The sequence below is a fragment of the Phyllostomus hastatus genome, unplaced genomic scaffold, assembly GCF_019186645.2.
Source record: "Phyllostomus hastatus isolate PE091 unplaced genomic scaffold, TTU_PhHast_1.1 phas_scaffold_39, whole genome shotgun sequence".
Lineage (NCBI taxonomy): Eukaryota > Metazoa > Chordata > Mammalia > Chiroptera > Phyllostomidae > Phyllostomus > Phyllostomus hastatus.
Window position 1 is genome coordinate 2,660,252 of NW_025334028.1, and position 13,377 is coordinate 2,673,628.

Genomic DNA, 13,377 nt, shown 5'->3' on the forward strand with positions numbered 1-13,377 from the left:
TTAATCTAAAGTCTTACAATTAATCTAAATAATTGTAAGCCTCCCCACATACACTGCCAAATATCTTTGCAAAAAACTATACCACTGTACTTCCCCACCAGTGTCTATTTTACCTCATTCCTACCAGCACTCACCTTAAATGTTTTGATAACATGTTCTCCAACTAGGTAGGTTAAAAAGCGGTCCACCTGTTTTCAATTTGAGTTTCTTTGATAACCTATCAAGGTGGCAGAATTTTCGTGTTGACTGGCCAATTTTTTAAAAATTTCCTCTTTTGTAGAGACTAGCTCCTTCCAATATTTTTGTTTTACTTTAAAATTTATTCCTGGCTGGCGTAGCTCAGTGGATTGAGCACGGGCTGCGAACCAAAGTGTCACAGGTTCGATTCCCAGTCAGGGTACATGCCTGGGTTGCAGGCCATGAAGCCCAGCAACCGCACATTGATGTTTCTCTCTCTCTCTCTTTCTCCCTCCCTTCCCTCTCTAAAAATAAATAAATAAAATCTTAAAAAAATAAAATAAAATTTATTGAGGGGGCCAACATTCCTTTTTTAAGCTCCTAAGAACATAGCTAACTAGCTGTATCAGACTGTGTTCTGGGTCTCAGAACACAAAAACTGCCATCCAAGGCACTGTCCTTCGAAGGCACCCACTTGGAGACTTAGGCATACCTGCTGGAATCCAAGAATTCAGGTGCTTACCTATGACTTCACATGACAATAGCTAATCTCACTGTATCAAAAGAAAACATATTCCTCCAATCCTTCTCTTTCCAGATCTATTCATTCAAATGATTTCAGCTAAGTGTTAAAAGGATTCATGAGCAAATGATAATATATTCTCTTATTCCTAACATCTTGAAAAAAATTTAAGCTGATGAAAGAATTCTAAGTGGGGTAAAAAAGCTTCAGAATTTTAAAAAATAATATGGTCTTCAAAGTGTTTCACATACATGAACCAGCCCTACAATGGAAAATAGATGTTACTGATTCTATTTTATAAATGACAAAATTCAAGTTCAGACACCAGATGCCAGGATTTCTAACTTGTATGATTTTGTGCCCTTTCATTTGACCATGATACCTCTGGGAAAAGGAAAAAAATCACTGTTTTCTTCACACTGTTGTGATTGCTCTTCTAATCTAATGTTAGATTTAAGCTGAACATTTCATATTATTGGATTCGTAGTAATTAATCATTCGCTTCTCCTGTGAGGGAATGTGACACAGGACAACTGTCCCTGGACTGGGAAATGGAGGAACCTGGTTCAAACATGGCTCCTTCACCTCTCAGGGCCTTCATTTCCTAATGTTGAATATTAGGACCATTCAACCTATGAGGAGTGACCCCCAAATCCTGGAATTTACTTATAAAAAATGGTGTTTATTCTTACATGTTTAAACTTCTGTCACCTTCAAAGTAGCCTCCATTTGATGCAATACACCCATTGAGACATTTTTTCCACTGCTCAAAACACTTTTTGAACTCATCAATTCTGTTGTCTTTTAGTGTTTCTGCCATTTTTTGTTTCACCTTTTCTACATCAGTGAAACATTTCCCTTTGAGGACTTTTTTCCACCCAGGGAAACAAAAAAAAAAGTTGCTGGGGTAAGATCGGAGGATATGGGGGTGGGGCATGGGGGTCATGCTGTTTTCGGTCAAAACTGCTCAACAATCAGCACAGTGTGGACAGGTGCACTCATAAATCACCCATCATGAAATGAGTAGATGTGTTGAAAGTCTTCAAAAGAAATTCACTTAAGCCACAGATTCTCACAACTCCAGCTGGTACACTGACACAGATGGATTCCTAAAGCACTCACCTAGTGGGGGAAGCCTGTACTACAAGAGGCCATCTTCCAGGAGATGACTGTTTTTTTTTCTGGGTGCCACCTCATACAACATGGAGTTGTTATAACCAAATGAAATATATAACAGCATAATCTCAAATATAAAGTTCTAAAACTGAAGTTATTATCACTGTGATTCCCCCATCAATAATTCTATCTCAAAAGGTCTATTGGCTTCTGCAGAGTGAGTGAAAATCTGCAGGGCCCCAGAGTTACTATCTGCCAAATTTCCAGAGCCAAAGGCAAAACAGGACATTATCATGGTCTCAGACCTCCATGAAAAATAGAGCCACTAGGGTAGGAAGGGAGTAGAAAGGGGGTAAATGCAGACAACTGTACTTGAACAACAATAATATAATTTTTTAAAAAAGAAAAGAAAAATAGAGCCACTATATAAGACAATTTCCACTCCAGGTCATATCCCAGAAATTGAAAAAACCAACCTGAGAATTCATGTACAGTCCAGCCCCATGGGCCAGTTTAGTTGGTTATCTTGAGAGAAGTGATAGCTGGGGGTAAAGGGCAGTCACTTGAAAGCTGAATCAATCTCTAGCTTCAGGCTCTGCTCCAAATGCTTAACCTAGCTTTGGAGGCCTGGTCATTTCTGCCACATCTTCAGAAAGTGGTGAGGTTTCACCGAAGATGGGCTTGGGCCAAACCAAAAGTACATTTGGATCAAAGGATTTGCTTAACTGCTTTTGCCACATAGCTACAAAGGAAGAAATGCTATTTTCTTGACCAAAGAAACAGAACAGATTGTGATCATTGGTACTACACTTGTCTTACTTTTCACCTAGAACTAAATCAGCAAAGCAGACGAGGATCCTAAGACCTCAGAAGATTAAGGGGCTCCAAAACACTGAGAGAGAGGCAGGTAGCGAATTAGTGCTCCCTGACCCTGTCAGCCAGCTGTGTGAATAGGGCTCCCCATCTTCCCTCCAATCTTTGTCATCATCCTCCCTACAAGGATCTGGGAGGGGAGTTGGTTGGTAAACACTAAATTCATACCACAGCTGTTAGCATTTAGAGGAAAGATGGGAAAATCAAGTTCTCCAAAAAGAAGGAATGCCTATGAAAACAATGAGCATAGAGCGAGGGCCCAAATTTTTAATACTTAAGCCTTTCTTTCACTGTTACAATAACACTCAACTCTCCACCCACTCCCTAACTAAATTTGTAAATATGTTTGTTCGTTTTTGCAATTCATCAATTTACAGAAGCATTTTCTTTTAAAAATAAGAATAGAAATTGGTTGTTTAGAACAAGAGAATTTTCTCAAAGAGAAAAGATCATACATGGTTTTCAGAAAGCAAGTTCAGCCCACAAATGCTCACCATACCCACAACAAAGCTGAACTACAGTATTAATGAGTGTGTAATCAATTGCAATGTCTAGGAGAGGGAGCCAAAGGTTTCCCTTAACAGGTGCAGGGTAAGGTTTAGGCAAAATTTTAGAATAGGAGGGCATTCAGATTTAGCCTCTTCCTACCCCCCTCCTTATATTTTCAGAGCTCACAGGTACAACAGGTACATTTTTTTCCTTTTTCCTTTTTTAAAAATTAAGTGTATTTTATTGATTATGCTATTACAATTGTCCCATTTGTTTCCCTTTTGCCCCCCTCCACCCAGTACCCCTACTCCCTCCAGCATTCCTCCCACTTAGTTCATGTCCATGAGTCATGCATGCATGTAAGTTCTTTGAATTCCCCATTTCCCATACTATTCTTAATCTCCCCCTGTCTATTTTCTACCTACCATTTATGCTTATCCTCTATACCTTTTCCCTCTCTCTCCCCTTCCTACTCCCCCACTGATAACCCTCCATGTGATCTCTATTTCTGTGATTCTGTTCCTGTTCTAGTTGTTTGCTTAGTTCATTTTTGTTTTGTTTTGTTTTTAGGTTTGGTTGTTGATAGTTGTGAGTCTATTGTCATTTTACTGTTTGGATTTTTGATTATCTTCTTTTTCTTAGATAAGTCCCTTTAACATTTCATATAATAAAAGCTTGGTGATGAACTCCTTTAGCTTTCCCTTGTTTGAGAAGCATTTTATCTGCCCTTCCATTCTAAATGATAGCCTTGCTAGACAGAGTAATCTTCGATGTAGGTCCTTGCTTTTCATCACTTTGAATACTTGTAACCAGTCCCTTCTTGCCTGCAAGGTTTCTTTTGAGAAATCAGCTGACAGTCTTATGGAAACTCCTTTGTAGGTAACTTTCTCCTTTTCTCTAGCTGCTTTTTAAAAATTCTCTTTATCTTTAATCTTTGGCATTTTAATTATGACATGTCTTCATGTGGCTCTCTTTGGGTCCAACTTCTTTGTGACTACCTGCACTTTCTGGACTTGTACGTCTATTTCCTTCACCAAATTGGGGGATTTTTCTTTCATTATTTTTTCAAATAAGTTTTCAATTTCTTGCTCTTCCTCTTCTCCTTTTGGCACCCGTATGATTCGGATGTTGGTATGTTTAAAGTTGTCGCAGAGGTTCATAAGCCTCTTCTCAGTTTTTTGAATTGTTTCTTCTTTCTGTTCTGGGTGAATGTTTATTTCTTCCTTTTGTTCCAAATCATTGATTTGAGTACTGGCTTCCTTCTCTTCACTGTTGGTTTCCCTTATGTTTTTCTTTATTTCACTTTGTATAGCTTTCACTTTTTTATTTTGTGGCCATACTCAACCATTTCTGTGAGCACCCTGATCACCAGTATTTTGAACTCTGCATCTGATAGACTGGCTACCTCCATGTCACTTAGTTCTTTTTCAGGAGTTTTGATCTGTTCTTTCATTTGGGCCATATTTCTTTGTTGCCTCTATTTGACAGCCTCCCTGTGTTTCTGTGTATTAGGTAGAGCCGCTTTGACTCCCTGTGCTGGCACACCTGTTACAATATACGGGGCAGAGCCTTAGGTATTCGCCAGGTCAGGACAAACCGCTTTGCTGCTCTGTGGCACTGTATGTGGGGGAGAGGCCAGAGAGGGAACAATGCTGCTTACTCAGCTCTTGCCCCATTTAAACGAACTGTCCTGAGAGACTGGCAGTTTCTTCTGCCAGTGCAGCCCCCACTAGTTTTTACAACCAGAGGTTATTAAGCTTTATTTTCCCTGCACTGGAACCCTAGACTGCGTGGTCTGGGTTTGGGTTGGGATCACTTGCTCCCCAGTTGTCCCTCTTGGTTTTGATTTGCCACACATGAATGTGAGACTACCCATTCTACCAGCCACCACTGCCGCCACTTTGCCATGTGTCCTCTCTGCCCTGGCTGCCCATCTCCATCCCTCCTACCCATCTGGATGAATGTTTCTTCTTTAACTCCTTGGTTGTCAGACTTCCATACAGTTCAATTTCCTGGAAGTGCTGATTGTTTTTTGTTTTTAAACTGGTTGTTATTCTTCTTATTGTTGTGTGAGGTGGCAAAGTATGTCTACCTACGCCTCCATCTTGGCCCGAAGTCAGTAGGTACATGTTTAAAAGCAGGGTCCTTTTCAAGACAACTAAGCTACTGACTGAAAGAATATCAAATTTGGGTGGTGCAGACAGAATGCCTTTTGGACCTGGGAAGCCATAGTACCCACATTGAAAGTTTTATTTCAAAAGTCAGCCATCTGAACTGATCTAACTTTTTAGCTTCTTTTCCTACCAGTTACCTATAGTTTATTTACAACTTTCAAGGAAACTTTGATGGAAGGGGAGAGCAGCTGTCCACCTACATCATGGTCCTCAACACTGGCTGCCCACTAGAATCTCCTAGAGACTCTACAAAATCCATACACTGGATCTGTGGGGTGAGACATCAAATGTCGGTGTGTTTTTAAGTGCCAAGGTGACTCCCTGGCACAGGTGGGGCTGGTACCACTGATTAACACAGATGCATAGTTGCAACAGGTGATTGCACCTCACAGCTGAGACACTACAATATCAAATTGTTACCGTGTCTTCCCACCCACTCCTAAGTGTCCATGTCACAACCAGTGGGAATTTCAATTTATCCAAAGACAAAGCATTGAGCAACTTATTCAGATCCACTTGTAAATCCCAAGAGCTCCCACTGGCCCTAAAGAAGGCATCCTCTGCTCTGCTCTGCTCTACTCTGTCTTCCTTCCCATGAAGATGATTCCAGGACTAAAGGAATTTAGCCTTTTGCTCTGAGCTCCAGAGCTTCAGCAAATGCCCATAACCACGTGGTGCACATATCTTCAGGACTTTCCACTTCTCTTCACAACTGCCAACAATTTACTCTGGAAAACACTGCCATTTCCCATTTCCCCACAGTACACCTAGGCACAAGGGCAGGAGTGGCTCAGCCGAGGACATGTGTTGAGAGCTATGCTATCCATACCTCTTCCCACCTATAGCAACTGACTGGATTTATGCTCATTTGTCATTGACCACACCCCTTATCACCAAGGTGCTGAGGGAATAAGCAACATTCCCATTTAGAGCCTATGATATCAACCCCACAAAAGAGAAGGCAGCCTCCCTCCCAGTGCTCCCACATCCACCTTCCCCTGGAGTGAAGTCTGTCTACAGAAGACCATGAGGAGTCCTCACTGCCTGCCTGAGGCTATGACTGATTGTCACATGTGGTAACATTCAGAACAGGGCTTTAGCCTCAAAACTTAGCCCATTGAAAAAGAACATTTTCTATTTAGAAATGTAAACAGTTACTTCAAACACTAACATAAATTGTTGTTAAGTGTATATTTTCTTAAGCATAAAGATAAAATATCCCAGATTTTTCACAGATGAGCTGAAGACCACAGGCCCAGCATATCAGGTTCTCTGTGATCTCAAAACACTAGTGGCAACATTACAGGAGAAGCCTATTCCCTCCCATTATAAAATATGGAAACTAAAGTCCAAAGGGAAAAAATTGTATGCCAAGACTCCCTTTCCTTCCTTAAACCCCATTTGAAAATAAGATTACAAAGAGAAGGGTCTTACCCAAACCCTCCCCGCTGGTGATAGAGCAGAGGTCAGAACTCAGGTCAACTGTGGGCAAGGACACTTTCACTATGTCAATGCCTGCTTTCTACGGTAGCCAAGTCTTAAACTGGAATCCTGTATTATTTTGAAGGTAAAATATTAGCAGAGTTATGCAAAGATGAATTTAATAAAAAGTGAGAAGGTAGAAAGTATGCCCCCAAAATAAAAAATATCCTTTAATCCACATTCAAAACAATTTAAAATTTGGTCTTTTCAAATAACTGATAATATGGAGAAATATTTTGAATACCTCACATTTTAACTACCAAATCACTTTTTAAAAAGATTATCCACAATCAATGGCCTTCCCCTGACTGACCCCACAACCAACCAGTTAGCCATCAAGTTAAGGAATAGAAAAAGCATTTGGGTAAGCAAAAATCTGTATACCCACCATTTAATTGTATACTTGAGGTTTGGTTGACTGACTGTGCTATCATCTAGGAAAATCGTGGAGCAGGAGCTGTATTTCCTTGCTATTTGTCCTGGAGGATGCTGGAAAACAATGGCAACAAGACAACAAAAATTAAACAGGGTTCAAAATTCTTCCAGAGAACATCATTCCTTTAAACTTGAGACCAGGTCACAGAGGAAAAATGCCTTAGCCAGAAATGTGAATACTACCAGCAAGAACAAAATAAAAACTCTTTCTTGATACAGTGAAATTTCTTGTTCTTCCATATATAAAAGTCACCACGACTCCTAATCTCAAACCTCTTTCATGAGAAAAACAGAACTCTTACTATCAAGCATCAGAGTGCCATTCATAAAAATCACCTGCCCCAGAGCCTGTGTGAAACAAATAGACTGCTCATTACACCACCTCATCAAGGTGCTAATAGGCAACCACACATTGATGTTCCCCAATTAAGGAAGTGTCTTGGTTTTATGAACCAAGAGTTCACTGTACTCCTTCTCTCTATTCTTAGAGTACAGAGTATTTGGCAGCAATGGAAAATGCAGCCAATATTACTTTAGAATCTCCTGGTTAATCTGCTTAAATTTCAAAAGGTGAGGATTTAAAGGAAAAAAAGTATTCCCTTGTAAAGGTAAAGCACATTTTTTGATACTTTGCAAAAGAGTGCCAATGGATGACCTTCACATAGTGTGTCTGCAGTATTATGACTGTTTCTTTCACTACTGCACACATTTTGAGTTCTTTGAAGAACTTGAGAATTGAGAACTACTTCTGAAAGGTACTGGTAAAGGAAATAGAATTTAAATTATACAATGATGACAACTAATTAAATACTAAGTCAATTTTTGGCAACTATATGGGCAATATAATTAGTAAATATCAAAAGCAAATTAGAAAAAAATAAAATAAAATCATCCAAATGAGTTTCCACTTGCCTGGTGCTGTGAACAGTCTACCAAAAAAATCTCTTAGGGATAATAAAATTGCCAACCTCTCCTGCACACCTCCAATAAACCCTCAATATCCACAGTTTATAAATGTAAAAGAAGCCTTAAAGCTAATCAGAGACCAATACCCTGTTCAATACTTTAATATTTTCTTTTTATTTAATGATATTTCCTCTGTAATAAAATTATAGAAATATCAAACAGCTTGACAAATATAAAAACAATGTTATAAACAATCACTCAAAACTAAGTAGTCACTAAAGTATCTATCAGGTTCCTTAAACCACAGCTAGAGGGCACTCTACTACTAAAACATTAGTATCCTCCCATACACTGGTTTTATATAAATAGCAGGTGGGTCAGAAGGAAATAACCAAAATTAGGAAATTCAAAGGGTAAAGCTTGTTCACCAGCTTTTCTTCTTAAGCATACACTGTTTTGTGCCTATGTAAGGAAAGGCACAAAGAAGGTTTGTAAAACAAAAGTTACACCTTGAATGTCATTTTTTTAAATGTCATTTTTAATGTGGCATTTTCACATCTATTAACAATTAATCACAACATTCTAAGATAATCCTAAGGCATTAAATACAATTCTTTTATCTTAAGCTCTCATAAAATCACACTGAAGTCATCTAAGACATGCTAAAAAAATCAAGAGTTGCTATAACAAGAGTTGCTAATATGGGAGGCAAATTTCAAAAATCCTTGTAAGCCCTGGCTAGTGTGACTCAGTGGATTGATTCTGCAAACCAAACGGTCACAGGTTTGATTTCCAGTCAGGGCACAAGCCTGAGTTTTGGGCCAGGTCCCCAGTAGAGGGTGTATGAAAGGTAACCACACCTTGATGTTTCTCTCCCTTCCTTCCCCTCTAAAAAAATCTTTTTAAAAATACTTACGAAATTTTCCCTACTGGTGTAAAACCTACTACAAACAAAACCTCAAATTAGTACATTTAACAAAAAAATGCATGTGTAAATGAATTTTTAGAAACACAGGATAACTTTGGGAATAATCCCAACAATGAAGTAAAAGGACAATATTTCATTTCTATTTCTTGTATGGTTTCAACTATTTCCTCTGACACAAATTTCTTCAGGATTAAAATGTGATAAGAGTTGAAGAAAGGAGCTGAGTGATACACTCAAGTGAGCACACTCTACATCATCCCTTCACAATCTAAAAAACTACCATTCTTAAACCAGTCAAACCAAGAGGCCAGTCCTGGCCTTGTGTTACAGGGTGCAGCCAAGAGGGGGGACCCCAAATAAGCATTTGAAATGGGGTCCAGAACTCAAGGTGTCCAGGAGATTTTAAGGTGTCTTCATCCCTTCCCCCAGAGGTGTGAGTTGGAGGAAGGGCCACACAGAGCAAGAACATGCAGGGCAGCTTTGCAGCTAATCCATGGCATGGTCATTTAGCATACTTATAGCCTTTGGCTGGTCACTTAGATATGCTAAATAGCTATGGCCATGCTCAAGGCCAGGGGGATGGAAAGGGACCTCCCCCCCCCCACAAGATGGGGCCTCGGGGGCAGGTCCCCTGAGTTATAGTGCCTATGTGGGAGCTGGGAGAAGACTGGCTCCATGACATGGGGTGACACCTGCCCAGACCCACGATGGCGACCAGAAAAGCTGGAGAAGACAGCAGATTGAGGGCAAGTGTGCCCAAGTGTAGGAGGAGTCAGAAATGGGGCTGCAGAAGAAGATTGGCGCGGGGGATTTAAACCCAGACATGGCAGCCATTGGGAGAGAACCACACAGCCTGGACAGAGTGGGGACTCTCCCTTCCCGCAGCCCTGAGAGAGAGAGAGAGCCACGTGGCCTTGACAGAGTGTGGACTCTCCCTTCCCGTGGCCCTGGGAGAGAGGACCATGTGCCTTTGCCAGAGTGGGAACCCGCCCGCCCCCCCCCGCCCCCACAGCTTTAGAAGGGGGAACCACCACCTGGTTTTAGCAGAGATCCCAGCAACTCAGTTGAGGGTGCCAGGAACCCAGGGAGGTCTCCCAGTCGAGATGGAGTACTAACTGGGAAGAACCAGAGGACTGCCTGAGCCATGGACTTCTATTTCCTTTTCTGAGATACGGTACTCTGGACTGGGCAAAGGGGGAAGGAAGGAAGGACTGTGTCTGTTTGTGGGTGTTTTTAGGGACTTTAGAATTTTTGATAAAGACATTAGATCACTACTTGAAGTTTGTATAGCATTAAATAAACATTTCCTTTCCTTTTCACGAATCTCTGGCATTGAGAGACGTCTTTCCTAGGGCGGCGGACATAACGGACCCGGGGCCTTCTTTTAATAATAGTGTATCGTCCGGGGCCCCCCTTGTTTGTTCTGTAACACTTGGACCACCCAGATGTAAGCCTTAGCCTCCCCACACTAAGAGTTGGTATGCCAAAGCCCTTAGCTTGCCAGGGTACACCAACTCAAGTTTTAAACTCTTTAATAATATCTAAATTGAATTTAAAAATATTAAGCATTAAGTTATAAAGCTTTTGGTTTTAGGATGTCTCATCACTCTAAAATATGATTTGGGCATTAAGTCATTTGTTGAATGTTAGGACTATAGGATTCATAGAATGTGAAGCTCTTAATCTGAAATACACATCACTAAAAAAATAATGTTCTGGATACTTTATGCACATTCATTTACAACTCACAAACACCTAAGGAAGGTTAGTAGAATTCTCATTTAGCAGACAAGTCAAAAGAGGTCAAAGAAATGAAGTGATCTTCCCAAGGTCAAATGTAAGACACCAGAACTCCAAGCCACATTTGTGTGACATCCAAGTCCATGCCTTTCTACCTATAGTTCTTCACTTGTGCCATTTTCTCCCAGATCTCTTCATACAATACCTCCAAGGCCCTTTCCTTTCTCTGACCCCACTCATCCTCAGAACCTTGTCAACAGCTCTTGCTCAGGACTCCTTCCTGCCACCAGACCCATCTAAGCTGAGTGTCCTCCCAGGTCCTCTTCAGTTTTTTTGTGCACCTCCACAGCACTGATCAATCTTCGTTGTCATTTTCAGTTCACTTGTCTCTGTTCTCATTAGAGCCTAGACTCCAAGTCTCTTGGAGGTAGACTGGATAATATCCTTTGATCAGCAAACAAAAGAACAATTCTATCCCAGGGGCCAGTGGGGCAGTAGCTGGCTCTCTGCCCCACTGGTCCCTATGGCTATGCCAGGAATTAGCTAATGTGGAAGAGATATTCAAGTACAAGATGGGTAAGAGCATAGTTGGAGTCAGAAAGCCTAGAATTCACGATGTAGCTCAGCCACTGGTTAGCTGTGTGAACTTGGCCCAATTACTTAGTAAATTGATCACATGTTTTGGCTTGCTCAGGCAATCCTAGTTTGCCTATTGTCCTGAAGTAAGCAATAACAGCACCCTTTCACACTCATTAGTTTCCTGATTTGGCAATAAATTATAAGGTCACCTTGTGCTTTACCTCCTGAAGATTCAATATTTTCAACTGTAAAATATGGAAAGCAGAGGCTACCCCTCCTCATGGTGCTGTAAGGACTATGTGGGATAACACATGGGGTGCTGAGCAGAGTCATGCTCAACAAGTACGAAGTCACTTTGAGCACCTAGTCCCTGGACTCAACTTCTCATTTTCAATGGTTGAGCAAAGTTGTCCTATCACTTCTTAGGGTTTATTTGGATCAGATAATAATAAAGCAATTAAAATATAAGATAACATATTAATAAGATAAGATAATGACTCTACAACTAGAGGAAAAGTTGTAAATATTTGTAAAAAAATTACATAAATAAAAATACCAAAAATAAATGCTGCATAATTTTTTTAAACCCTAATTCTGAGGACAGCCAACTATGATTCTAACAGAGAAGGCAGAACTGTGTGTGTGGAGACTGAAATCTGCACTAGCATTCCTTCAGATTCCTTCAAATATGGAAACAGAGGATAGGTGCCCATTGCTACCACCTGCTACTTCCTGTACATCACTTGCACAGTCTCACAAAACCATTAGGCAAATGGGGTATTCCCCTCATTTTCCAAACAAGAAAACAGATTTAAAGTATCTTTACCCAAGCCACACAGCCAGTAGGGAGTGGAAACATGGAACATTCTGTGAAATTCCTGTGCAAACCAGAGCACTCACAACTGAGGACACATGTAGATACTGCTGCAAAAACTCCATTGTCACCCTTCCAATACCACCATGAAGCTCAGACACACAAAGAGAAAAAGGATAAAGCAAGCAAACAAACAAATGAGCCCCTCATCCTTGACTGCCAGGTGCTAACAAACTAATATTCCATGGAAAGGAAAAGGAAGCTAAAACAGCTTTCATCAGAATCAATTCTTACAGAAGAAAAAGAAGGGGAGAAAAAACAAACAACCATGGAATTAAGAACAGAAGTGGACAAAATCATTAGTTCATGAAAGTAAAAAAAAAAAAGAAAGAAACCAACATTGGGTCTCAAGAACAAATAGTAGAAAGTGCCAATTTTGAGATAAAATTTTGCTCTATTATGCCATGCATGCTGTCACCATAAAATACTTATATTCACCATTTATTCCGATCCCAGATCAAACCTTGGCTTCATTATGGTTCTGTGTGATGACTCTCTACAATGAAAACTATGGTACTTTTTCTCATTCTCACTTGGGCTGTGAGGAAAAAGCCAGAAATACAATCCTTTAGGGCTGACATCATCCAGAGAGAAACGTTCCCAAAGGGCACCCAGGTGGGACAGGGCAGCCATAAGTTCCCCCTCCCCCACCAACCCGCCTCCCAGGCTTCTACAAAGGCTTCTCCTACACGCAGAAAAAGCAGTTGCTGCTGCCAGAGTTCTATCTCCAGCTGTATAAAATAAAGACATTCATTTCCAAAGTAACTATTACTCCATTTCTTGAATACAATGGTCAAATATATTCCATGCTCTAGTTTTGGAGGTAGGATGGGATGAGGAATGAACTTATCCAGAATGATGGGGGTAGGTAGGGCAGATGTTTACCCAAGTCTCACTCTTAAAATTTTTAATTTATAGGAAGACTCAAAAATGGATTAGACTTGCCCCAGAATGTAAGAAATTAAAGTTTCTTCCCTACTGTCGTCACTCTTTTTTCCTACATAATCAGTAAACAGTCATAGAAATTCAAATATGTCAAGTATTTGCACAGTGTATATGTTTAAGGGCCTAAACATATCCC

The 13,377-nt window shown here is 40.4% G+C and overlaps 1 protein-coding gene across 2 annotated transcripts in view; it reads right to left on the reverse strand.

The window, feature by feature from the left end:
* The window catches only part of CCNY (cyclin Y), a 278,861-nt gene that overhangs the window by 58,684 nt on the left and 206,800 nt on the right, over nt 1-13,377 (reverse strand). For both annotated transcript variants that reach the window (XM_045820112.1, XM_045820111.1), the window contains exon 4: nt 7,223-7,323. In XM_045820112.1, the coding sequence (XP_045676068.1) occupies nt 7,223-7,323 (101 nt within the window). The remainder of the gene's footprint in view (nt 1-7,222; nt 7,324-13,377) is intronic.